The 24,430-nt window shown below is 43.9% G+C and overlaps 2 protein-coding genes across 6 annotated transcripts in view; one reads left to right on the forward strand and one right to left on the reverse strand.

Annotated features, from left to right (window-relative positions):
- CSGALNACT1 (chondroitin sulfate N-acetylgalactosaminyltransferase 1) overlaps positions 1 to 9,556 on the forward strand; it is a 24,954-nt gene extending 15,398 nt beyond the window's left edge. For all 3 annotated transcript variants that reach the window (XM_071742731.1, XM_071742729.1, XM_071742730.1), the window contains exons 4-10: positions 1 to 786; positions 4,395 to 4,611; positions 5,752 to 5,853; positions 6,648 to 6,826; positions 6,954 to 7,048; positions 7,976 to 8,057; positions 8,875 to 9,556. The exon at positions 1 to 786 is cut by the window's left edge and continues 141 nt beyond it. In XM_071742731.1, coding sequence (XP_071598832.1) covers positions 153 to 786; positions 4,395 to 4,611; positions 5,752 to 5,853; positions 6,648 to 6,826; positions 6,954 to 7,048; positions 7,976 to 8,057; positions 8,875 to 9,158 — 1,593 coding nt within the window. In that variant the 5' untranslated portion in view covers positions 1 to 152 and the 3' untranslated portion in view covers positions 9,159 to 9,556. The remainder of the gene's footprint in view (positions 787 to 4,394; positions 4,612 to 5,751; positions 5,854 to 6,647; positions 6,827 to 6,953; positions 7,049 to 7,975; positions 8,058 to 8,874) is intronic.
- SH2D4A (SH2 domain containing 4A) overlaps positions 1 to 24,397 on the reverse strand; it is a 27,059-nt gene extending 2,662 nt beyond the window's left edge. The window contains exons 1-14 of one of the 3 annotated variants that reach the window (XR_011725674.1): positions 22,032 to 23,244; positions 21,122 to 21,281; positions 20,434 to 20,599; positions 18,668 to 18,733; positions 18,185 to 18,323; positions 16,647 to 16,863; positions 16,132 to 16,262; positions 15,122 to 15,342; positions 13,608 to 14,418; positions 8,937 to 10,604; positions 6,672 to 6,803; positions 4,800 to 4,884; positions 3,655 to 3,958; positions 507 to 660 (exon numbers count right to left, since the gene is read on the reverse strand). Coding sequence is in view for 2 of the 3 variants with exons in the window: in XM_071742732.1 (XP_071598833.1) it covers positions 14,326 to 14,418; positions 15,122 to 15,342; positions 16,132 to 16,262; positions 16,647 to 16,863; positions 18,185 to 18,323; positions 18,668 to 18,733; positions 20,434 to 20,599; positions 21,122 to 21,281; positions 22,032 to 22,206 (1,368 nt within the window). In the remaining variant the exon portion in view is untranslated. Of the gene's footprint in view, positions 1 to 506; positions 661 to 3,654; positions 3,959 to 4,799; positions 4,885 to 6,671; positions 6,804 to 8,936; positions 10,605 to 13,607; positions 14,419 to 15,121; positions 15,343 to 16,131; positions 16,263 to 16,646; positions 16,864 to 18,184; positions 18,324 to 18,667; positions 18,734 to 20,433; positions 20,600 to 21,121; positions 21,282 to 22,031; positions 23,247 to 24,266 lie in introns of those variants that run through there. The other 2 variants (XM_071742732.1, XM_071742734.1) reach the window with 2 other exon arrangements.
- Between the last annotated feature and the right edge of the window lie 33 nt (positions 24,398 to 24,430).

Consider the following 24,430-nt stretch of genomic DNA (forward strand, 5'->3'; position numbering starts at 1 on the left):
CAATTCCCATGTTTTAAGAGAGCTGACAAGCCAGTTCCTGCACATACATGCATTTGTGTAAGAGTACTCCAAGTCCAGGGGCCTCTGTGGCACTGCATGGATGTAAGAACTGTTGCATGTGTGGGGTTAGACCCCACACATTTTTTTGAGAGATGATTCTCCGAAGAGGATTTATTCTATTTCTCCCTCGACTTGTTGGCTTGCTAGTGGTGGCCTGTTGCTCAGTGTCTATTGTTTACATGTTGGCTTGCACACCCAAGGGGAACAACCAGCAGCTTGCCTTGCCCAGGGTGCACAGCCCAACTGCAAAGGAGGGTTATGAAGCCATTCTGCACCAGCGGGAGGAGCAACACCGCAACTACATCACCAGCTTGAAGAAAAAAATTGCCCAGCTAAAAGCTGAGCTCCAGGGCAGGAGCAAACAGCTTAAGAATGTGCAGGATCAGTACCCAGACCCTTTGGACAGTCGTCTCGACCACAGTAACCCAGAGAAGGCCCAAGTTAACCTCCTGGCTTTCCTCCATTCCCAAATAAACAAGGCAGAGGTCCACAGTGGCGTTAAGCTCTCCACAGAGTATGCGGCCGTGCCCTTTGAGAGCTTCACCCTGCAGAAGGTGTACCAGCTGGAGACAGGGCTCACACGCCACCCAGAAGAGAAACCTGTAAGGAAGGATAAAAGAGATGAGTTGGTAGAGGTGATTGAGTTAGCTGTTGGGAGTTTGAACAATCCAGAGGGGGACAAGAATGCAAAACATCATGTATATACAGCCTCTGACTTCGTTGAAGGTTTGTATGCAGACAACAGATTGGAAGGTCCACATAGTGCTGGTCAGGGGGTCTGGTGTGACTGCATTGGTGAGAGGAATAATTATCTGGGATGATGTTAGTGCTGTGACCCAGCAATGCTGTCCCAGGCACAGCTGCAGAACTGCAACTTTTGGAGACTGGGACTTTGTGACAACAGAGTCTGCCAGTCTCTTGTAGAGACCACCAAAGTGTGTTCACAGCTCTCTAGTCATGTGCTTGACATTAACTGCCTTGCTGGCTTTCACATACCATGGTAAAATAACCCAAAGAGAGAAAGTTCTGCATATGACTTGGAGCTCAAGAAACTGGAGCTTTGCAGGAGCTCAGTCTGAGTTGAAGAAACCTTCCTTCTGTCCTTTCCTTTAGGGCAGGCCCTTGCCTCTGTAGCTGCAAGGTAACAAATTCTCATCTTTACCCCACAGTGCCAGCCAGTTTGTTTGTGATGCAGGAATCCATGCATCAGGGCAGCAAACACAGAGCTGACTTGGCAGAAGATTTCCCCGCAGAGCTCTTTTGGAAGTCTCTGTCATCTCTTGGCACTCTCTTTTTCCCCCATCTTCCAGTCTCCAATAACTGCAAAAACTGCCAGTCGAAGCACAAACAAATCTACTGCCCTGCATAACTTGAGCAGGAGAAGGGAGGACTGACTTTTCTGTTCCAATTCTCCATTTTAAGTGAGGTTTGGACTCAGAACTTGTTTTGGAGACAGTGTTCTGCAGGTGCCACTGCCTACACAAGTTAGTAACAGCTTCTGGCAGCTTTGTTGTGCCAGTAACAAAGCAACCGATGGGTAGCATTACCCAGCTGGCAAAACCAGATGTTTTCATTTTCTGAAACTGCTCAGGGTAGCTGGATCTTTCTAGGAGATGTGGCCCAGGTATGCACTGAAAGTAATGCCCATAAGCTATCTTCCAGCTGCTTTAGCACACAAAACTTTATGTATCTCATGTTAAAGGGGGAGCTGCTGCCCTTGTCTCAAGGTTGAGGAGGTGGAGGGGGGTGCTGAAATGAAAATCAGGGAATCTGAGTCAGAGATAGGATTCCAAACCTGAACAGCTGCTCTTGATATGTGAGATTTGTGTCTTTGTTCCTGTTCTGGTCAGCAAAGCCTTTGAAACTGACTTTACACATGTGTGTTGCTGATTCCAGGTCTCCAGAGCATATGGAGTGGTACAAGTTCATCTTGGTTGCTTGGGCCTCTCCTGTGGATTTTGATATTCTTGTGGGTCACATCTGGTACCTGCTATCACTTTTTCAAGGCTAAGCCATTGCTAACATGCCAGCACACAGGGTGGTAGTGTGGTGCAATAGTCATTTGGAGTCTGTATCTTGCCCTCTTTTCCATTTTGTACCTTTACTCTTGTCTGTGCAGAGGGAAAATGTTTCTTCAGACCTTTCTTCCATTTGAGAAAAGTTTTATCTCTGTGGCTGGGATCTCTTAAAATAAGTGTTGCATTCCCTGCAGTTTCTAGGCAGAGCCACTTGTGTGTGGGGATTAGACTGTGACCCTAGTACCTTACAAATGAACTAAACTCCTTCTCAGCAGATTTGCTGTTATGTGAAATTGGGATAGAATTCTCAGACAGTTCTCTGTCCAGGAGTAGTAGCTGATACATGGTGGAATTTACCATTTTTTCTTACTCAAAACCAATAGAACTACACTTTCTCCCTGAGGTCCCAAACATATCCATCTGGATGCTGCTTTGCTCTGCTTCTCACTTTACAGAAGCACTATACAGCTGCTATAATCCTCCTCTCCCCCCCTTATTCCTCCCACTTCTGTACTAAGCTCACTGGTTTTCTTCCATGAGGAGTTAGTAAGAAGCAACATGAAAAAGATGAGAAATTTCTGTGTATTATAGGCAGGCAAAGGACTGCTCTGTTTCCAATAGAAAGCCAGTTGATCAGTGGGAAGAATAACATTGCTGGTCGTTAATTTATGTAGATGCCAACAAAGCTGAAGAGATTTGGAAGTCATTCATTTTCTCAAAGATGGAGATGATAATTTGGAGACTCCGACGAGCCTGTTTTGTTCCATAAATGAATGTAATCACTGTCTGGTGAAACTCTCTTTCCCAACAGCAACAATTCCAGAAAATCCCTGGATTGTTTCAGAAATGCCCTGCCATGGCACTGTCAAATGTGCTGTGTTGTGAATTTACCTGCCTGAAGTACGTGGCTGTCTAGTGCCTGGAATTTTAAATAAGGTCTCAGAGACAAATAGAAAGAAGTTGCTTTGCTTTCTCAACTTGACAGCTCCTGGTGCTAGGCTCCCTGATGCAGTTTTGCTCTGGAAGCTTATAGAGAGGAAAGATGATCCTCTTCAGAGAATAAGATGCTGTATTTTACTGCATGTGGGGTGGGAATACTACCATAATATTGACTTAAAATGGGGACAATGAATGCTGATAAATCCTACCAGCAGTTTCTACAACATCTAACAGAGTACAAGTAATGATTATGAGTCCAAGGAGTTTTTCTTCTGACAGTGGAAGACCCGAAACCTATGATGGAACTAAGACTAAAAGTGCTACCAATTCAACACCATTTTGATAAGTTTTGCTTGTTATCAGTTCCATGAAGCTTGTTTGCCTGCCCTGTTTAATAGAGATCAAATATTTTCCATTTCTTCCGAGAGCCCTGGGAACTGCTGTTTGAAAGTCTGGACACTTAGTGCTTTTCAGTCAACCCTTCAGACCAGGTCTTTCCTCCCTGCTGACCCAAATCTCCTGTTCACTTTTTTACACTGGGTTTCTAAAGGCTTTGACTTTCACCCTGCCTCTGAAAGGCACTGTGGATATAATGGAACTTAGCAGCTGTAATGGAAACAACAGATGATCAATTTACCTGTTTTTAACACGTAGCTTTTCCAAGGATTTTGTTTCAGCAGCAAACTTTTCAGGACAAGACTTTTTGGTTTACTTTTTTGAGAGTACTTTTTTCTCCTCCTTGTAACTTCATCTCTTAGAATTGATGCTGCTTGACACATCTTTCTGAATCACATAAAAATTAAGTAATGCCCTCAGAAGTGGAAAAATCTTGTCAAAGGCAGGATGTTCTGCTGGGTGAGTCCCCAGGGTGACTTAAGACGTTCAGGCTCATTTCCAATATCCACTGCCTGACTTTGGGAAAATAACTTCATTCTCTGCTTCTAAAAAAGAAGCTATTTTGAAAAGGAAAGAATATGCTTAAAAAGGGAAACAAATTATTTGAGCGTGCATCAAGAGTTACCATATTCAATTACATGCATTAAACTTGCATACAATTCTCTTCAAGGTAAAATGTTAGGATTGTAAATTTTTTGATTAGCATTTTCTGCAAGGGAACCTTGCTGTCACCCAAGCTGCTTCTTTTTAGCTGTAGCAGAAGTCCTGAACAAGAACAAAACTGCAGAATTAGAAGAAGCCTGTAGTGTATAGCACTAGGACAGCCTCCTACCAACAATGGTAGATTGAATACTTGTTTAAAAGTAAATATCTTATCCTTCTGCTCTATTTCATCTTAGGTGTAACACATGAAGACTGCATTCTTTTTTTTTTTTTCCCCCAGGAACCCCATCTCGTCTCTTATATTTTTTTTTCACACAGGAATCTACCGCACAGAAAAAGACAAAGGCACATTGTATGACCTGACTTTCAAAGGAGACACAAAACATCAGTTCAAGAAGATTGTTTTATTCCGGCCATTTGGTCCTGTGATGGAAGTGAAAAATGAAAATGTCAACATGGCTGACACCCTTATTAATGTCATTGTGCCACTGGCCAAGAGAGCCAGCAAATTTCGGCAATTCATGCAGAATTTCAGGTGGGTTTCTGCTCCAGTAATGCTTTTTCTTGGAAAGTAAGATGCTCCTTTTACATAACATTTGATTGTGCCACTGAGAAGTCACTTTGGAGATTAAAGAGACTGAAAGGCATTTGGCTGCTTAATGAATTGTGATTAGCAGGAAAAGGAATTATATTCCAGTCATAAGGGTTTTGATTAGCATGTACCTGGTATATGGGTCTCAATATTTCATTGGAGCACACACAGCTGTGGCAACATGAGATTTTCATGCCATTAGTTGCAAAGGAACTTCTGTAAAGCAAAAAGGAATTAGTGCTCTTGGACACTCTGTTAGGCTCTATTAGAGAAAAGAAGAAGGCAATAAGAGGAAAGGAAATGTTTTTTATCTTTTGGGATAGTTACTTTTAAATTTCTTATTTTTTCATGTCTTCATAGAAATGAAGTTTGGAGGGATATCTGTCCAGAAAAGACTATGTGAGCAGCAGATACTGACCCTTACAATGATACTTGTTTTGACTAATTACAGTCATCTAAAAATAGGCTCCTTGTCTAAATCAGCCATCTGATGGATGCTTGTTTTAGAATGGAAAAAATCACCCTCTGCTCATGCTGATCTCTCTATTGATTATAGATGAACTCATGCTGACTAAATTTCATGCATGTGAAGCATGATGTCTAGCATTTGTTCAGATTGGTCCCACCTCTAGGCTAATGGATTGATCTAAAATTAAGGGATTCGCTAAAATTAAATTTTAGTGAATGTTTCCTAACAAAATACCAAAAATCTGAACTTTGGAATATCTCTTACAAAAAAATAAAGGTTAAGAGGTAGGGTATGTATAGGTTTTTTTAAATCCCCCTGCTCATATTGTCCTAAGTGCTAGAGCTATTAACTTCCTGGGGCTGGGTGGCCTATTTTAAGTGTCCTACTATTAATATACAAACACTCCTTACAGAGGTTTTTTCCTAACCTGCCTGAAAGACACTCTTTCATCTCATCTGACAGAGGTAGAGAGCCCCTTTATCAGGACAGGGATCTCTCAGTGCCCTCAGGAATGCCTTGCTGAGTTCACCCTATTCTGCCCTTCCCTGGTGGGTGTAGGTTATTGAAGAAAAATAACTTTTGGGACAAGTCACAGATCTATCTCTGTTCTCTAGGGAAATGGGCATTCAGCAGGATGGGAGAATTCACCTTACTGTAGTTTACTTTGGAAAAGAACAAATGAATGAAGTTAAATCAATACTTGAAAATACTTCCAAGTAAGTACCTAAATATCTGAGGTGTGCTATTCATACATGGTGATCAGACCACGAACTGGAGACTAAACAGCTGTCCAGACTCATAGTTGCACCAACAAGTTCTAAACTGCACTGGAGAAAATGGCTTTCTTTCCTTTTTATCAGATAAAAATAGTATTACCCTGACAGTCCCATATCTTTGGTTTTGTAATGTTGGTTTTCAGAACCACAAAACAGATTTTACTGAATTTACCTCAGTGCAGCTTTTTTTTTTTTTTTTTTTTTTTTTTAATTTTCTTCCCACACTGTTAACTTCATTAGTACTTCTGAAAGTGGCTGTAACTGTTAGGACTGAAGTCTGACTTCCAAAGGCAGATGCAGACATTTTCACTAGGAATGAAATGCTTTTGGTCAGGTCTGGTCTGTGTTTACTCCATAGCTGTATTTGTCAAGGTTATGTGGCAGTATAGCCTCTTGTTATCATGTCCATATGGTAAGAAGACCCTTATATAGATACAGTAATATGACCACAGGTATTTTATATTTATCTACTAAATACACTTTTGTCCACCTAAGCCTGGTTGGGATTTTTCTGAATGCCTGTGATAGGAATGTCAGTATAGGAGTACACAGATCAAGTGCTGAATGCTGAAATAATGGAAATCTCAAGACTCAAATAGGACATTTCTTCCCTCAAACTGCTCTCAGACTGTGATACTACAGATTTCTACATTAATTGTTTCATATTGGGCTCACACCATTTGTATTAGGAGCTGGAAGACAAGGCAAGTTGCTAAATATTTTCCTTCTCCTAGGTCAGCCAACTTCAAGAACTTTACCTTCATCCAGTTAAATGAAGAATTTTCCAGGGGCAAAGGATTAGATGTTGGTGCTCGATTTTGGAAAGGAAACAATGTTGTTCTCTTCTTCTGTGATGTGGACATCTACTTCACATCTGAATTCCTGAACTCCTGTAGATTGAACACACAGCCAGGTACTGCTACTCATGAAATATGTTGTATTTGAACAGATTTTTACCTCTTGCCTTTGAATTGGTAATGAAGCTGCTGTAAATAATTCTTAAAATTTAGAGAACTAATTCAGGCATATGTCATTGCCAGGGAAAAAGGTGTTTTATCCTGTTCTCTTCAGCCAGTATAACCCCAGTATAATTTATGGCCACCATGATTCCATCCCTTCTTTAGAACAGCAGTTGGTAAGTACATCCTTCTCTGAATATCTGCTTTTATTTGGACAAAGCAATTTTTTAAGGTGCATGTGCTCTTGGGTAGCATTTCCATATTCCTTGTGCACTACCATACAGACAAGATTAACTACAGCAATCACCTTACTTTGAGCTCTGCAGTTAAATTTCTCAAGGAATTATTGTTGTACCATTTATTTTAACTCTTGATTGATGTATTATACATGGAATCAAAAAATTTAAATTATGTCTGCTTCTCTGACAGAAAAGATTTTTTAATTAGTGAACAATTCTTCTGTAGCCTGCTGACTGAGAGTCCCTGACCTTGCTCTCCTTTCTTCCTTGCTCTGAGTAGTTCCTTTGCTTGCATCTTGAAAAGCTGACATTTTTAGAAAGCACAGAAATTCAGAATCAGTGAAAATTATTCCCCTACTTACTTGAACAGTCCCAGTGGCTTTTTCCAGCCCGAAGTTCACAAGCAGAGGGTGTTTCTGAAGTGGGTGCCATGTGGTATCAGAGTCAAATGAGATGCTGAGAGCTACCCTTTCTGCTTTTAACCTGACATTAACATAACACAGCCTAATCCACCTCACCTGCTTATCTTTAGTGTGAAAGCAAAGCATTCTTTTAAAAACCATTGCCATAAGGCATACAATTAAAACATGTAATTAAACCCAGGTGACTCTCCTTGATGAGGAGGAAGCTGGTGTGAGGAAGAAGCAGGACCATTCCAGATCAGGGGGTTTATCCATGAGAGCTGATGACACAGCTGATTTTTTTGGGAGGGGGAGATGAAATGAGCATCTGCAAAAACTAGTTTGGGATCAGCCATGAATTTGCATTGGGAAAAATAAAAGGGCACCACATTCAGGGTCTTTGCTGCTGCTTACAGTGAAAGAACTTCTGCTCCCATATAAATATTCCTCTTCCTTCATGCAGATTATTAAAAAAGAAACTGGATTTTGGAGAGACTTTGGTTTTGGGATGACTTGTCAGTACAGATCTGATTTTATCAACATAGGTAAGAAAAATACACTCCAATGCATCTGCTATTTTACTGAAACATAAAAAATTGTGATGAGCTTTCCTTTCCTTGGCCTTGTCTAGGTCTCTAGTTGGCAGCAGTGCTCTGGCTAGATGTTCGTGCTGTTCTGAGGTACCAGAGAGATTACCAGAATTACCTGGAGTTACCAGGGCAACTGGGCTGGTGAAGGGACTCGAGCACAGATCCTGTGAGGAGAGGCTGAGGGAGCTGGGGGTGTTCAGCCTGGAGAAGAGGAGGCTCAGGGGAGACCTCATCGCTCTCTACAACTCCCTGAAAGGAGGTTGGAGCCAGGGGGGGTTGGGCTCCTTTCCCAGGCAACCCTCAGCAAGACAAGAGGGCACAAGAGGTCTCAAGTTGTGCCAGGGGAGGTTTAGGTTGGACATTAGAAAGAATTTCTTTACTGAGAGGGTGATCAAGCATTGGAATGGGCTGCCCAGGGAAGTGGTGGATTCTCCATCCCCGGAGATATTTAAAAAGAGACTGGATGTGGCACTCAGTGCCATGGGCTGGGAGCTGCAGCGGTAGTGGATCAAGGGTTGGACTTGATGATCTCTGAGGTCCCTTCCAACCCATCCAATTCTATGATTTTGTGATTCTAAGCTGAACACAAACAATGCAATTTTGCCAGATATTGAAAGACTTAAAGCTCGGAAACTCGGACACTTTGACGTTGACATGGAGTATGCCTGTTTTATAGGGCTGACCAGAGCCAGAGAACATCTGTAGTGGCATGAATAGCTTTGAGTCTGCTAGTGTGTATTTCTAGTTTTGTTTTGGGTTTTGGTTCTGTCAGGTGGCTTTGATCTGGAGATTAAAGGCTGGGGTGGTGAAGATGTGCACCTGTACCGCAAATACCTTCACAGCAACCTCATCGTGATCCGGACGCCTGTCAGGGGACTCTTCCATCTGTGGCATGAAAAGCAGTGTCCTGATGAGCTGACCCCAGAGCAGTACAAAATGTGCATGCAGTCCAAAGCCATGAATGAAGCTTCTCATGGCCAGCTTGGGATGCTTGTTTTCAAGCAAGAGATTGAAGCACACCTGCACAAACAGAAATTGAGCGGCAAGAAGACATGAAGCCAAAAAGGGAGACAAAAAGCCTCTGTATTGGGCCGTATGGTGTTTTGGGTAAGAGTTGTTAACAAGAAAAGACCAGATAAGACTGAAAGAAATTCCAGCAGGATGGCAGCAAAAGCTAAGGGGAAGTGCTTGTCCTCCCTTCTGTTGTTTGTTTGTTTCTTTCTTTCTTTCTTAATAAGACTTTCAAGTACTCCATTAACCTGCCTGTTCAGCACTTGCTTCTGGGGGGGACTTGATGAGAATGAAGATCATGGAGACAATGAGCATAAATGCCAATGTGTTATTTGCAGTAACAAATGGATGTGCTCTTCCAGTGAAATGTTTGTAAGATGTGTACAGTTATTTAATGGACTGACCCTTTTGTGGGCCAATAACAAGTTATTTTCTACATCTAACCTGACCTATCTAAAAGGGCTATTTTTTAATAATTACAGAGCCCCTGCTCTGAGAAGGAGATCTGATTGTTAGCAATGGTTAAGCTGGAGTGATCAAAAGTCTTTTTTCCCTTAAGGGGCAGGGAGACAGCAGCAGTGCACTAACAGGGTTTGTTCAATTCAGAGACGAAGGCTTCTCAAAAAGTGCTTTCTAAAATTCAGAAAGACCTACCAGTCAAGTGTGATGTTTCAAAACCACTGGAGGGTAGTGTTTGTTCTCTTTTGTGGACAGTGAGCATAAAGCAATGAGCCATGTCTGTATCACATGAATCAGGTGGTGTATTTCTGCTTTGGAATACTCTTAAGTATCTCAAGATATATTTTTAAATGGAGTTGGTTTTGCTTGAAAATTTTTTTGTCACACTTCAGGTTTTCTACTTTTAGCCTTACCAGGAGACCGTATAGCCTTCCAACACTTGGAAAACTCTCTGCAGATTTGTGTTTCTGGTGGATGGTAACTGAGTTCAGATAGCAAAGTATTTTTTTCTATACAACCTGGGTGCTGGAAAGAAAAAGCTTTACCATGCTGAAGAAAAAGAGGTACCTATCAACCTGCAGTACTGATTTAATAGGAGGCTTTAAACTCTGAATGTGAGCTACCAAAATTGATGAACATTTTATGATTTTATACCAAAGTGTTCCTTCAAAACCAAATCTAGAATCTTGCCTAGAGTATAACAAAATATTTTGTAATTAACAAAATAAATTTTTGTGATGGATTAATGCACCCTGGAAATTCTCTTATGATAACTGAACATGCATCCTAAAATTAGTCTCCTTCTTAATAGATTTATTTGCATTTGCCTAAAACTGTTGAAAGCATGAGTTACTGCTCTTATAAAGCATATAACTGCTGTTTATAATTTTAATATACACTAGCCAACAAAAGCCGCATGGGTATATAAATCCTATTTGCCTACCTGAATACTGTTTCTCTTTGTATTGCTGCTTCAGGTTAATTCAAGGCAGTCTGAAACCAGATTCTAATTTGGTTTTTGGCCTGCAAATGCTGGGGGAAGAAATACACAAGAGAGCACTGAATAAAGCACAATTTATCATGCCACCATGTGGTAAGAATAGCTCTTAGAAACCTCTTTTTAAAGCACTGTATGCAGAGAGACCACTGCACACAGACCAGGCTACTTGTAAGTACCTTTTCCCTTGACACCTGTTTGCATGTGTTTGTCTTTTGTTGGATGCAAATGATCTGTATTGTACTTCCCTTGCAAATCACCTGATGTCTAAAACCACTGCAAAAGTACAAACATTATGGAAATTCAGTGTGCTTAAAAAAAACCAACCCAACCCCCAAATACATCACTTACCATAAAAACTTCAGCAATAACTCCAGCAACTTCAGCAATAAGTGTGTCCTCCAATAAGCTTTTTTGTTCCCAGAACACATAATAAATTTTTTATAAAGTGCTTCATTTTCATGGAGGAACTTTACAAATATGGAGAAGACAGGCATGGCTTGGCCAATGCATAAGACAATTATAGTAACTGAGTTGCTCCTGCTCAGGAGGCAGTTCTTCCTACTGTCTCACTTAACCTGAATTTAAAACATGGTTATTATGTATATTATGGAAGTTTAACAGTCATTACTCAAGCCTAATCTAACTGTTTGTGTGATGGTTTTTCCATTATCTTCCCTTAGATTTTCCTAAACCCTCAGCAACCTAATGTAACTTTGAGGTTGGCCAGACTTGTAGGGCAGGGCTAGACCAGATAATCTCTGGAGGTCCCTTAAAATCTATATTAGTCTCTAATTCTAAGCACTGGGCACCTGTAAATTCAACACTTTGTTACTCTGGGTACCTCAGCAAGCATGTCAGCCCTGACAGAATTATTAATTAGTGCCTTTGTGATTCTCTTGCACACTCTTTTCCACAGAAATGCAGTTCCTCCTGCCAGGAATTGTACTGTCTATACAGTTCCTGTTTCTTGGCTGCAGAAGACAGTTTGGCAAGAGCTGAGACTCAACCAAAGATAGAGGATACCAACCCAAAGCCATTGGCCACCTCAGTGATATGCAGGAGTCACAGCAGAAGTCTGGCAGGGCTGCCTTAAAGTTGGAGACTGCACTGATGGGAGAGGTGAAGAACAACATCAGAAAGTGAAGCTGCTGTTAGCTGGGTTTCTGTGAACCACATGGAGCTGCACCAGATCTTCCAGACCAGTAAGGAAAAGGTGAAATCCAAACAGAGCAGCCAATAGAACCATAACTTTTGTCAGGCAGCTCTACACCTTCCTTGTCCCAGAAATAGCTTGTGATCTTTCTCCAAATGGCAAATTACTGGATCTTAATTGGGAGGGAGTAGAGATCACCTTGTGTAGACAGGGAAGCCACATGGGGACTCCTTGCTTTAATTTTTGATGGCTGCTGCATGCTGTATATATATACATGTATGTATATATAGCCATAGGTGCATGGGGTAAAACAATTTGCCTGATCTTTCCAGGTATTGTCATCTCTCCAGCAAGCAATTTTCAGTGTGGCTACTCTTGTAATCCTTGCACAGCATCCCTTGGAGAAAATACAGAGAAGCTCCCCAAAACGTGCCAGCACCCTTGATTCCTGACCACTGCAAGTTGTCCTTGCTCCATATACTTTAAGGTTAATAAATTTTCAGAGCAATAGGAGTTAGATCTTGCCATATGTTCTGGCAAGGGTGCTGGCTTTGCAGTCAGTGCAGGGATTTAAATGTGTAGGTATAAAATTTCATGTTTCTTCCCTCACAGCAGACAAGTGAAGCTGGGACTCTTTTAAAAAACCTGAGGTATGATTATGAAACTAGTGAGCCAACATTTGCAAATAAGTAGTTACAATATAAAGATATGTGAAGCTACTTTTCACTGGTCAGCAGGTCAAACCCTGAGGAGTTCCACCTTAGATTTTAGAGCTAAAATTGATCAAGTCCTGCAGTCGTGTTGTGTCTGTGCTAAATCAGCTGCTCCTTATTCTTGCAAGTTAACACTCTGCCTCTCAAACTGCCTTTTTAAAGGAGACTTTATCCCCTGTCTTTACCAGCCCATGTTTATACAAAACATTTTGTGATTTGTCTCCAGCAGGACAACACCTCTGGGATGTTCTTTACGTGAGAACTGATGCTAACTGGTCTCTAGAATCCCAGAATGACTTTTAATTTTGGCCATATATTTCAAAAGAAATAGTTTATGAAGAGGGAAAGAGGTTTTCTTTTTTCCCCCTAAGAAATAATCTGGTGTCCCTTATGATTTTTGCAGGTTATGTTGAAAATGTCTCTTTGGCATGTGACAGGATGCTTAAGTCATTTGCCCTGTCAGAGTGTTGTCACTTTCAGAATCTCACTTTACATTAAGGCTTTATCTCTAGCAAGTTAAACCTGCTGTAACTGGAGTACAGGTATCCCCTCTTTCCATGTCTGGAACCTCCTATTAGCATAGTTGTAAATTTTAAGACCAGGTGACTACAACAATTTCTTTTGGTCTGTATTCTGCAAAATGCAGATCAACCTAAGACGGAAATTTTTGACTGATTCCTCAAGTTAGGCAGAGGAATTCGACAGAAAGAAGATAACAGGTAAATTTCTGAAACAAGACTGACTCTTGTTCATTAATTGAGGGCTATGTCTCTAAAAAATGATGTCTGCAGATTTGCACCACAACCCTCAGATGTTCACTTTCTCACATGGCACAGCGTAAGAGAATCTCACATTGGACTTTTTTTTGTTACATGGTAAATTAATTTGTTACATGGATTAATTTGGATTAATTTGTTACATGGTTGTGTTGAGCCTCTCCCCCAATATTCTGAATTATGCATTTTAAAAGCAGTGTAACAGGTATGTAGAGAGAACATTACAACAAAAGAACGAATTCTATGATAAAGTTTACACCAGATGCATCTCAGTAATCTGGAAAAAATGCAATAAATAGTTCAACATCAGAAAATAGCATTCTTTAATTCTTTGCTACTGGCAAACACTCTTACACAGACTGTACTAATACTGATATAGGTGCTGCTGCTTACATTTGTTTAGGCTCTGTGCATGTAGTAGTCTTTCCTACAAATTCCTGTATCCCTTCTCCTTTCTCTTTCAAAGGGCCCCTGTGAAATTTAAATATAGGTTATATGAGTGAGGATCTGTATTCAGAGGCTAAAGGAATTTTAAAAATGCACATTTCATGAAAATCCCTCTTCACAGAGAACATCTTTCACTGAAAGGCACTGAGGGTTTGCTTGGATGTTTGGCTTGAACATCCTCAATTCCAAGGGCACAGCATTTTAGAAGATTAAGCTTTGCATTATGTTAATTACTACATCAAGACCAATTCACCTCCCAAGTTGTTTTATGCCCTCAGGAAGTAATGACTTCATTCAGCTGTAGATCTTGATCTCTTTATCACGTGGCACATAACCTTTCCTTCAAGAAAAAAAAAGGCAGCTCAAATACAGAAGTCCCCCAGGAAATCTTCACACTGAAAATAGATGGCAGGGTCTGTCCAACTGATTACTCCATCTCCTCTTTTACTCCACAGTGTAGGGTGCTCCACTGCCCAGGTCCTTTGCAGCTTGCTGAGCTGATGCATCCTTTAAACTCAGTCAATACAACAAGCCCACAACATTTCTTATCCTCCCAGTGCTTTCTTGTAGAGTTTATAAAATAGAGGCACTTATGGCAACCATTGCAGGTAACATCAGCAGCTCTAGTTTGAAGTTGCATCTTTGGGAATACCAGCATGGGGGTTCACTCAAAGAGACAGAAATAATCTGCTTCTTGGTCCTCTTGTCCACATGGGTAAAGCAAAAGCTCCTTTCCCAAGGAAGTGATGGGTTCTTCCTGTTGATACAGGATATGATTAAACAACAGCTTTCAAACAGACCCTGTCTACTACAACATCATGAGATGGACAGCAGTCTCCTTGCCTCTGTTACTACAGAATCACAGAATGTTTAGGTTGGAAGAGACCTCCAAGATCATCCTGTCCAACCTTTGACCAACACCATAATCCAACTATTAAACCATGTCCCTGAAGACCAGGTCCAAAGGCCTATGGTGTGGACTTGCTCATCACACTTTGGGATGGAGCCCAGTGCCTTGGGAAACTCAGGGAAGGACCCTGGCAGACCTGCTTTGAGGTTATAAGGATACCTTGTTCTCTTTCATGCTAAAGGCAAGCAGGATTTTCTGCTTACCCAACTTGCCAGGACTGCACAGCCACAAAGAGAATCCAAAGCAAGAGAAGAGCCCTTGTGATTATGCTCTCACCTTTTCAGCATTTCTCCTAAATGGTAAATAACTCGAGCCCTGTGTGCAGAGGTGTTCTGTGCATTTGAGGGGGAGAGAATCAGGTCTAAGGTATTGGAGATGCCTCTTGAGATGCACCCATCAGGCTGGCATACCCACCTGGAACAGCACACAGGATGCCCAAGAGCAGCTGAAATTGGACCAAGTACCTACTTTAGAACAACTGAACCCTTTCTTTTGAAGTGCCTTGAGGCATTTGAACAAACACTTAATGAAGGCATCGCTATGTGTTCACCTTGTGATAGTCTACAAGGTCAGCCAGTGTTGAATGTTGCAGCTGGTCCACTCCAAGAAAGCTGTAGGAATCACTGGAGGCATCAATGAGGAAGTGTTTGCATCCTTCCACAGAGCGATAGGAAAGCACATAGCCTTTCATTTTCTCACTGACTCGGACCAGAAAACTCCCTGGTGCTCTTTTATTCAGAAGCTCCTCGGCTTTCTTAGAGGTTAGGATACCTGTCCAAAACCAAAGCACAAAACTGAAGGGAGGAAAAGCAGGGCTGTATGGAACAGTTCTCACAAGAAATTTGCTTTACTGCTCTAAAACCAGATTGTGGCACTTCATCCCTGGAATTGTTTTTTTTGCCCAGTCACCCAGGGCTGTTGCTGCTGGTGCTAACATGCCAGCTGTGCTTTATGTTAACTGTACCAGCCCTGATTGAATATGAAAGATAAACATATAGGGCTCCAAAGGACAGTTTCTGTGTTCAGAGAGTGAGTGGCACTGCAGGTGTTACAGGTTGATTACAGGATAGCAGTGCTGTGCCCACAGACCCTGTCAGAGAGCCAGGCAAGTATTGAAAATCCAGTTACAAGAGCAGAACACTATTTTTTTTTTTTTTTTGCTGAAGTGTCAGACTGGAGGGGTTTCCAAAGCAAAGAGGATTGATAAGATTATGCTGACCCATGAGAAATTGGACAGGAAGATGATGGATGATGAGCACATATGGAGGGAAAATCACATGAAGCCAAGGATGAGTGGGATGAGGTGTGCCCAAATTCCTCTCACCCTAGTAGAAACTGTTAGCAGGGTGACTGTGCATCCAGGGATGGCAAAGATATAGGGTATTTTGTAAGGTCTGGCCTCTGTTCCAACACTTTAGCTTGCCTTTTGTCATCATGATAAAGGGATTTAGTCTATGTTCATAGATCTTTAAAATGGATCCCTATCCAAAAGCTCCCAGGCAGCAGCCTTGTTAGCAAAAACAACTCAATTGGGTTGGGACAGAAATACTCAGGGCTCACCATGGAACCAAGGTGCTATCATGTCCATGGTTTTCTGGTAGCCAGCTCGGAGAGGGAATTGCTCCTCTTTGAACCACTTGATGATGCTTTCTTTGGTGGAACTGGAGAGTGTCCTCTGGATCCCCTCTTTCCTGTTAGAACATACCATGGTTTGTGCATCAAGCTCAAATGACAGGTTTTGAGGACTTTGCCTTGTGTTCAGGATATTAAGAGCAGCCTTAAACAGAAGGCTTACAGTAATGTAGCTGTCAGAAATATATCTTTTTCAGCAGACACCTAGAATGGAGCAAGTACACACTTAAGGCTTAGGATGCTCTACTAAATAAACCTGTTGCCCTCCAGGGGTGAACAAACAAACTTCAGCCACAACCTAGGTTGGAATAACCTGGGCTCTTTATGTTTCCCTGTGGGATGTCTCCTCCACAGGAGAAGGAGAGCTAAGCATTCCCATCTCAACCATCTCATACAAGGCAGAAGAATCTCATCCCTTCTTCCCTCCACGAGTGTTTTCTTACCCAACCACTCTCCCATTTGCCAACGGAGGAGGGAGAAGCTTAGGCTTGGGGGGAAGAGGTGGATATTGGAGTGGTCGCTGATCTCTTCCTGTGGCACCCTTGGAAATATCCTCCTGCTTTCCTCTGTTGATGCCCTGTAGTGAGAGCCTCCTGTAGTCATCCCTAGCTTGCTGTGCAAGGGACCTCCTCTTCTCATCTGCTGCCTTGGATTTCTGCACTGGAACAAAAAAGGAGTCCTAGAGGAATGAGCCAGCAGGCAAGTTTTAAACTTGCTGCCCTTTGGCCACATTCCCACTGGATGAGGTGGAAGAAGAATGCACTTCACCTGGTGAAAGCTGCACTCAACCATTTGCCACAATGCCTCCTGTTCTTTGGGGTATCTACTGCTTAACAGAGCCCAGTTTTTATTGCTCCAAGAGGTTAAAAATAAGAGTTCTCTCTGGGCACCAGGTCCCTTTGTACTTAGAGACTACTTGGTTTTGTTTTGGGTGCTGACTCCTGGTTAAGACAGATTTCTACAGAGCCTTTCATATGAGACAGTGAGGTGGGAGGCTGTACGGAATAAAACCTGCTGAAATTACCCCGAATTGATCATTTAAAGGATTGAAAGTGGTGAACATTTTTTGAAACAATTCTGCTGAAACTGTTATGGAAATTTGAGAGCTTGTCTGGTTTGTTTGGGTTTTTTTCCCTGTAAAAGTACCTTAAATGTCTAGATCCAGCTCTTCCTGGAGTCTGTAGGAGTAACCAGCTCTTTGGTCTGTCACAGTTAGGCTTGTTTTTTACTTGCTTTTGCAATAAATTTTTTTTTTTTTAATCAGTAAGAAAAATAAAGCCCCTGTCCTGAAGTGGAAACAATTGGTAGTACACCATTGCCATCTATTGAGCAGCAGAGGAGCAACTGGGAAAATAAATAAAAAAAAAAAAGCACCAGGTTCTCCTTCATGAAGTGTTTGGCAGCAGTGATGGATGCTACTGCAAGTCTCATGCTGTCTGCAGTTTTCCTTCCTTGAATGAATCATTTGGATTCATTACAGCAGGGCTCTGCTTAGGTGGGATCATGCTTGGATGACAGGGAAACCCTTTTCAGTTCATCAAATAGTTTTCTTTGGAAGAGACCTTAAAGATCACCTAATTCCCACCCCCCTGCCATGGGCAGGGACACTTAGTTAGGTCCTGGCACCCATTATCCTTGTCCTCAAGAACAATGGATGCTGCAAAATCCTACAAAAGCCCTACAAAAGGCCAGCTTCTAGTTTAGAATGAGTTATCCTGGCTATACACATTTGGTTCGTATTTGTTTCTTGTTTTAATGTAGTATTTGTAGGCAAAATTTTCCATTTCCCTGCCCAGCTGTAGCCTCAATGCTGTGTGGGCTCAGAAATACCCCTGATAATGCAGTGCTGTATTTCTTGGCTGTACTTGTCACCCACCAAGCAATTATTCAATCCCAGTGTGAGAGGAGAAGGCTTGAGATGACCCCACAGAGCCCTAGTGTTTCACAAGCCCTGTAGGAAAAGGTCATCCTAAGATCTTACAGGATTCCTGCCATTCGGGCTCATTCTCATCCAGTTTCTGCAGTGTCCTCTGGCTCTCTGAGCTGGGGTGGCTCTGTGGTGATGCCCCCCAGGAGGCTGTAGTCTCTTCTCCTGAATTTCTCCTCTGTGTTTCCTTTCCCTGTGAAAGAAACATTATGTTCAGCATTATTTAAAAAAAAAAAAAAAAAGCTAGTTTTAACTCTGATTTTTAGCAGTCTTGAAAGACTGGGAGCTCCATTCTTTACTGTGAATCACTCTGACTTCAACCACATCCAAACCCTCTGTCTTCACTGCAGCTGACATCTGCTTTGTGCCACCTCCAAATTACTAAACCATGCTTGAGGAGCATGGCAACACTGGATAAAATTTGTCCAAGAAGTGAGGACAGCCTTGGGTCAGACAGGTCTCTGAGGCTGATTGGGAATCTAGGATAAGCTCTGAGCCCCACTCAATGTGTTAGTAGCATCCTAGGCTGTCACTCACCTGTTGGAAGCCAGGCTTCCTCAAGTAGCAGTCTGCCAGCATCTGGTGAACATCTCTGGTTTTTCTCTGGGCAGATGAGAAGAGCAATGAGAAATAAATGCAGAGTTAGAATCATTGCTCTTTTTTTGAGTAATAGGTGTTTAATGCAGAAGCATCGAAGTAGCATTTATGTTAACAAAATTTACCAGCCTTCTATGGCAAAAATCGATTTCTTTTTTTTTTTTAAAAATCCCATTAGGCCTAATATGCCACAGGAGGAGAACTCAGGGGTGTCTGGATTGCTGTAAGCAAGCCCAAATTTGCTCAGCAATGCTCCCAAGTGCTGCCAGGGAGCAATCCCTTCCCTCTCTCTAAAGCATGCCCGAGCAGAACCTGCCCTCCCTCCACACCTTTACCTGCCTCCACACCTTTACCTGCCTCTGCTTGTTTGCTTGCTGTGGCTGAGGTGCTGCAAACCTCAGCTTGTCAGACTGACCCAGCTCGCTGCCTGCTTTATGTTTGTTTTGCCCTGCAAACCAGTCTGGCTACCTGGGCAGCATCTTGGGGACACTTGGATTTTGTGCAAACACCCACTCACCCAGCCACCTCCCCACTGGGTTCCCACAGCACAGGGAGTATTAAGTTAACTGTACTGTGCTGCTTACCAAGGATACTTGGCTTGGGTTTATCTCCCCAACCTACTTGGCTAATATTTAATATGAACTTGGCTTTCCAATTTCCCTCTCCTTGCCAGGAAAGGAGGAACCACACAGGTGTGAAGCAGTTTGTGTTCTAAAAGCAGCCTCTCCAGCACACAAAGGACAATGCAAGGTTAAAGGGAAATGGATCTCTGAGGAAGCACTTTAATGAGGGAGGTGAGAAGAAGTCCCTCTCCAGGCCTAAAAAATGCAGCAAGGGTCTGCAGTCTGGATCTCTTTAATAGCAAAAGTCCTAGAAACCCAGGGAAAATTACTGATAATATAACAACAGAAAATAAAACTAAAATGTACAACACCCCCTCTATTTCCATGTGCAAGACAAGGTTTATATTTTTTTTTTCCATGTGCAAGACAAAGTTTAGATTATTTTCTTTTTGGTGGTGCCATCTTTAATGTGGGGGTGGTGGCAGGGATTTTTTTTCTTTCTTTCTTTCTTTCTTTTTGTTTTTTGTTTTTTTTTTTTGGTGAGCAGCTGTATAATAAAAATATACAAATATACACTTATACAAGTTAGTAGCAAAAGGCTGAATGAAAATTTTGCTGAGATTGGACTTCTCTCATTAAATTGGCACAGTGTTGTGTTCAACTTTAGTTGCCTGGGTAGTTAATTTAACTCATCCTTTCCTCAATGGCTTTTTGTAGCAAGGTAAAAGGTAGAAATGTATTTATTGCTGGCGAAAAATATTTCTGCAATGAAACACAACAGGAAAGTGGACACTGTAGCTCCTGCATTTGGAGTTTTCCTATGCTGTCAAGTCTATAAGCTATTTTCTAACTGTTTTGGAAACTAGGAAAAAAAAAAGGAAGAACCTAGAATATGGATGCCAGAGGATGCTGGATCTTCATCCATTTTTATACAAGCAGATTATTTGCTTGAGGGATGTGGCCTTGCATGTACAGGTGGTGGGACAGTCTTGAGTTAAAAGCCATCCCAACCATCCACAGAGCAGGGGACAATACTGTGATAGTTTTTCTTCTGCTAATTTCTATTTACAGCAGGATTTGCTGCACTTCCTAGATCTCACAGCACGTGTTTCTGATCAGTATGGAGAAAAGGGGCTGAACTACCTTTGTGAGCTCCCAGCTTTTCCCTGTTGTAGCAGCAGCAGCAGTAGTTTTGCTTCCATCTTTCTTCTCTTCCTCCACAGTGCTTTTTTTGTTCCCAAGAAGATCTGTTTCACCCAGGACTCCTGGTTGGGGATGCAGAGACTGTGCTACAGAAGAGTCAGTCTCACTGAAATGCAAGAGAGAGAGGACTTATGAACCCAAGGGAATGACTCTCAGCTCTCTGAGCAACTTGCAAAGGAGCTGCTTGTGAGCAGTGCTGTGGTGAAGCAACATTCGTGCAGGCAGCTCTCATATCTCCAGATCAGGTAGGCAGAATAATTAAATTAATGACTTGTGGTGAGTAACTGTCTTCCTGCTGTACCCGGGCAGCTGTGGGTGAATCACTGCAACCCAAACTGGTCACCTGCTGCAACAACAGAATTAGCATTTCCTGTGGTCTGCAGAAGGTGCTGCACAGGAGCCATTTCACGGGAGGTTCATCAGCAAGTGCAAGCCTCAGGCTGGAGCTGCTCTCTGCCATCATTATGCATACTCACAGGAAGCCAACCTTTTCCCCTTGTGCCTGCAAGCTGAGTGTGACAGTGCTAAACACAGCCCCTCCAGAGCAGAATCCATCCTCTGGACCCTTGGAAATGCCTCCTCCTCCTTCATGTCTGCCCAGTGAATCCTCCAGCTGGGAGGTGCTTACCTGTCCTCCTTGCTTTGCTCTCCTGCTAACCTCTTTGCCCTTTGTGCCTGGATCTCTTCACAGATGGCTGCATATGATTTGTCTGAAGGATGCTCCCCCATCACCCAGACCCAGACATCGTTGTCAGCACCGAGCTTCCATGTCACTGACTTCCCATTGGCTGGAAAAGAAGGAACTCGTTAGCAAAATTTGTTGACTCAGCAGCCCCTTATAAGGGCCTGTACCCTGCCTACTGTGCCCTTCCAAAAGCAGCTCTATGCAGGGAAAGCTCTGCTGGGATGCAGCATGCACCTTCCATTTAATTTCTCAGTACTGAAGCCAGATCATTGAAGAAGGCATTTCTGAGTCTAGGGGCAAGGGAAAGGATTCACCACTGCTTCCTTTCTTGCTTTAATTCTTTTCCACTGCCCTCCCCAAAGTGTGTGAGGAGGAATCACCTGCAAACAGAGCACATGGGGGAGAGCTGGGAGAAGAATCTTCTCTTCCTAGCAGCTGGAATGCTGTGTAATCCTGGCAAGGGAACATCAGGTCTAAAGGCACAGTGAGAGCCTCCTGCCCCAGGACAAATGTTCAAGTCTGTGATTGTTTCATAGACAGATTCAGAGACCCCGTTTAGTGGCAAACTGAATGAGATGCATCACCTGGGGGCAAGTAAGCTCTGTCTTCCCAGCTGGGGGTGTTCAGCAATTTGATCAAATACAGAGAGCCTGGGCCAGAGATGAAAACCCCTGCATGGCTGGCTAAAACTGCCCCTTCACAAGTCAGCTTAGTAACAGTTTGGAAATACCATTATGGAATGTCCCAGGGAGAAGAAATTAGTCTAATGAGACATTGCCTCCTATTTCTAGGAAGCAGTTGACTTGGCCAGATACATGGTAGAGGGTGAAATGTCCACCTGGCAGGGACTTACCTTTTTTTGGCAATGGCCTCTTTGCTGGAGCTTTGTCCGCAGCAGCTTCTCTTTCCTTCCACTGTCTTACCTGTTCCTGCCTCATCTTGAAGAAAAGGATCTGCTTCTGCTCCTCACTGAGTTCTGCCAGCAGGTCAGGATCGATGTACATGTCTGATAGTATCTGTTTCAGCATGGCTGCAGGTTTCAGATACACAGGTTTGTGGCAATGATCTCCAGGGATCAGATCCTCTTCCTGGCTCTGACAAGAAAGAGTCCCTCCCCGCCTCAGCCTGGGGCAGGAATGCAGGCGTGCCAGAGTAATTATGCTGCTGTCTTTTTTTTCTTTTTTTAGCCCAGACTTCCTGCACAGGCCAAAAACCTAAGTAGTTTTAAAACTTCCTTTTAAGGTCCCTTGAACCAATAGGTGAGCTCAGCTCCCACGCAGCCCTCTCCTCTGCAGGGAGAGAGATGGTCAGGAGTGCTGGAGTGGGAGGTTGTGTCGATAAACCCAGCTGATAGTGTATCAAAAGAGAGAGGGCTGCCTGTTACAGTCATCAGAGGTGGCTTGGCTGTAGCCAAGCAAACATTCCTGCTGGGCAGGGAGTCAATGAACCCGTGGCTAGACAGCTCCTCCTCCTTCCAGAGGAAAACTTAGATGATCAAAAGCCAAGCCTGCCCTATTTTACCAAAGATGGGGAAGGCTTTTGTCTCTGCTTTTGAGGTGACAGTGTGAATATTGGGGCGCTTCTGCCCATCAAAGGTAGCCTCATGACAAGTCAAAGGAGCAGAAGTAGCTCAGCTGGTTTGAGGGAAGACAGCTTTGATGGTCAGCAGCTGAGGAGCTGAGGCAGCTCCCAGTCTGACACATCTTGCTGAGGTGATGAGCCTGGCATGGGACAACATCCCTGTCTGACAGGAAGAAGCACATGGGGAGAAGGAGCACCCCAGTTCCTGCCCAGGATGCTGGTTTGTGTCTGATGCATACTGGCAAGGTGCTAACACCCACACAGCTCAGCTTTGTCCCCATGGATTTACATTTACAGCAGGAGTTTCACTGAAAAACTCGGAGCGCTCCCGCCACATGAGAAAAAAAGAAATGTGGACTGGATACCTTGAAATCAGATCTTCTCCTTATCTTGTGTTATCATTTTATCTTGATATATTAGGCAGGATCAGAAGGTTGCTTGGCAGTGCTTTCAGTGGCACGGGGAGGCTCACAGCCATGTACAGAATGCTACACCAGAGCACAGGAGGAGCAGGGAACCTGGCAGGACAACACCTGATCCATGTTCCCACCTCTCAACTCCATGCTGGGATCAGGCAGACTGTCCCAAGCATCGCCTCACTTCTGAACATAGCGTGCCCTAAGACTGCTGGAGACAGAGCTGGTTCCCCTTCTCTGTCCCACCAGCTGCTGGTGTGGCTGAGTTGGGGTTGATTACATGGTAGGAAGTGAGAACTGCTGGGAACCCCCATCCCTAAAGGCTGAAGTGCACCTGCTGGTCCCCTGAGACCTGAGGGTCAGCACCGAAACCTGCTGGGAAAGATCCCCCCAAGTTGGCACACATGGGGGATCCTTCACGACTGAGGGAGTGGGGAAAAAAAACCCCCACATTCGCCCCCGTGTTGCTGCTCCAGTGGAGAAGAGGAGCGGAAAGGGAGCTCAGGCAGCCCCGGCGGGGCGGGCAGAGCAGCGACCGCAGCTTCCGTGCCCCTGCGGCCGGGAAACACGGTGGGAAGCAGCCAGCACAGCACCTTCCTGGCGTCACCCATGGGTCCTGTCAAGACCTCTCAGCCAAGAGCCTAGTTATCCAGCTCTGGGACGGCCCTGACCATCGGGCAGCTGCCTACAGGCAGCGGACGGACCTGGGTTTAAGGCAGCAGCCGGCGGTGCCACCGGTGCCACAAACCAACGGGAGGGAGAAGGGAGGAAACGGCCCCGATTTGCTCCACTTCCCCCATTTCCCACTCCCGGAGCCGTCCCAGGGTAGCCGAGAGACAGCCTCGCCTCCTGTTCGACGCCGGGACCCGTAAGAGCCGCAACCGGAGCCGCCGGGACAGAACCCCGGGGAGAGGGGACACCCGCATCCTCCCGCTCGGCCCCAGGCGGAGAGACGCGGCCGTGGCACCGCGAGCAGTCGTGGAAGGGAAGCAGCGACCGCATAGTTCCCGTGCCGCCCAGAGACGAACCCCAAATTCTCCGGATCCAAGAGAACCCCCGCCGGACCGAGCCCCGGCAGGCACCACCCACACCTTCGGCACCGCCTCCGCGCCGCTGCTCCGCACGCCGTCGCCTACTGGCGGACGAAAGCGGCACTGCAGCTCCCGGCTGCCGGTACCGGTGACACCATCGTGGCTGCCGTGCGCGACCCACCGGACCCTCCTGCCCTGACGCCGCAGCGACATCGGGCTCCTCC

This window comes from Heliangelus exortis, chromosome 4 (genome assembly GCF_036169615.1).
Source record: "Heliangelus exortis chromosome 4, bHelExo1.hap1, whole genome shotgun sequence".
Lineage (NCBI taxonomy): Eukaryota > Metazoa > Chordata > Aves > Apodiformes > Trochilidae > Heliangelus > Heliangelus exortis.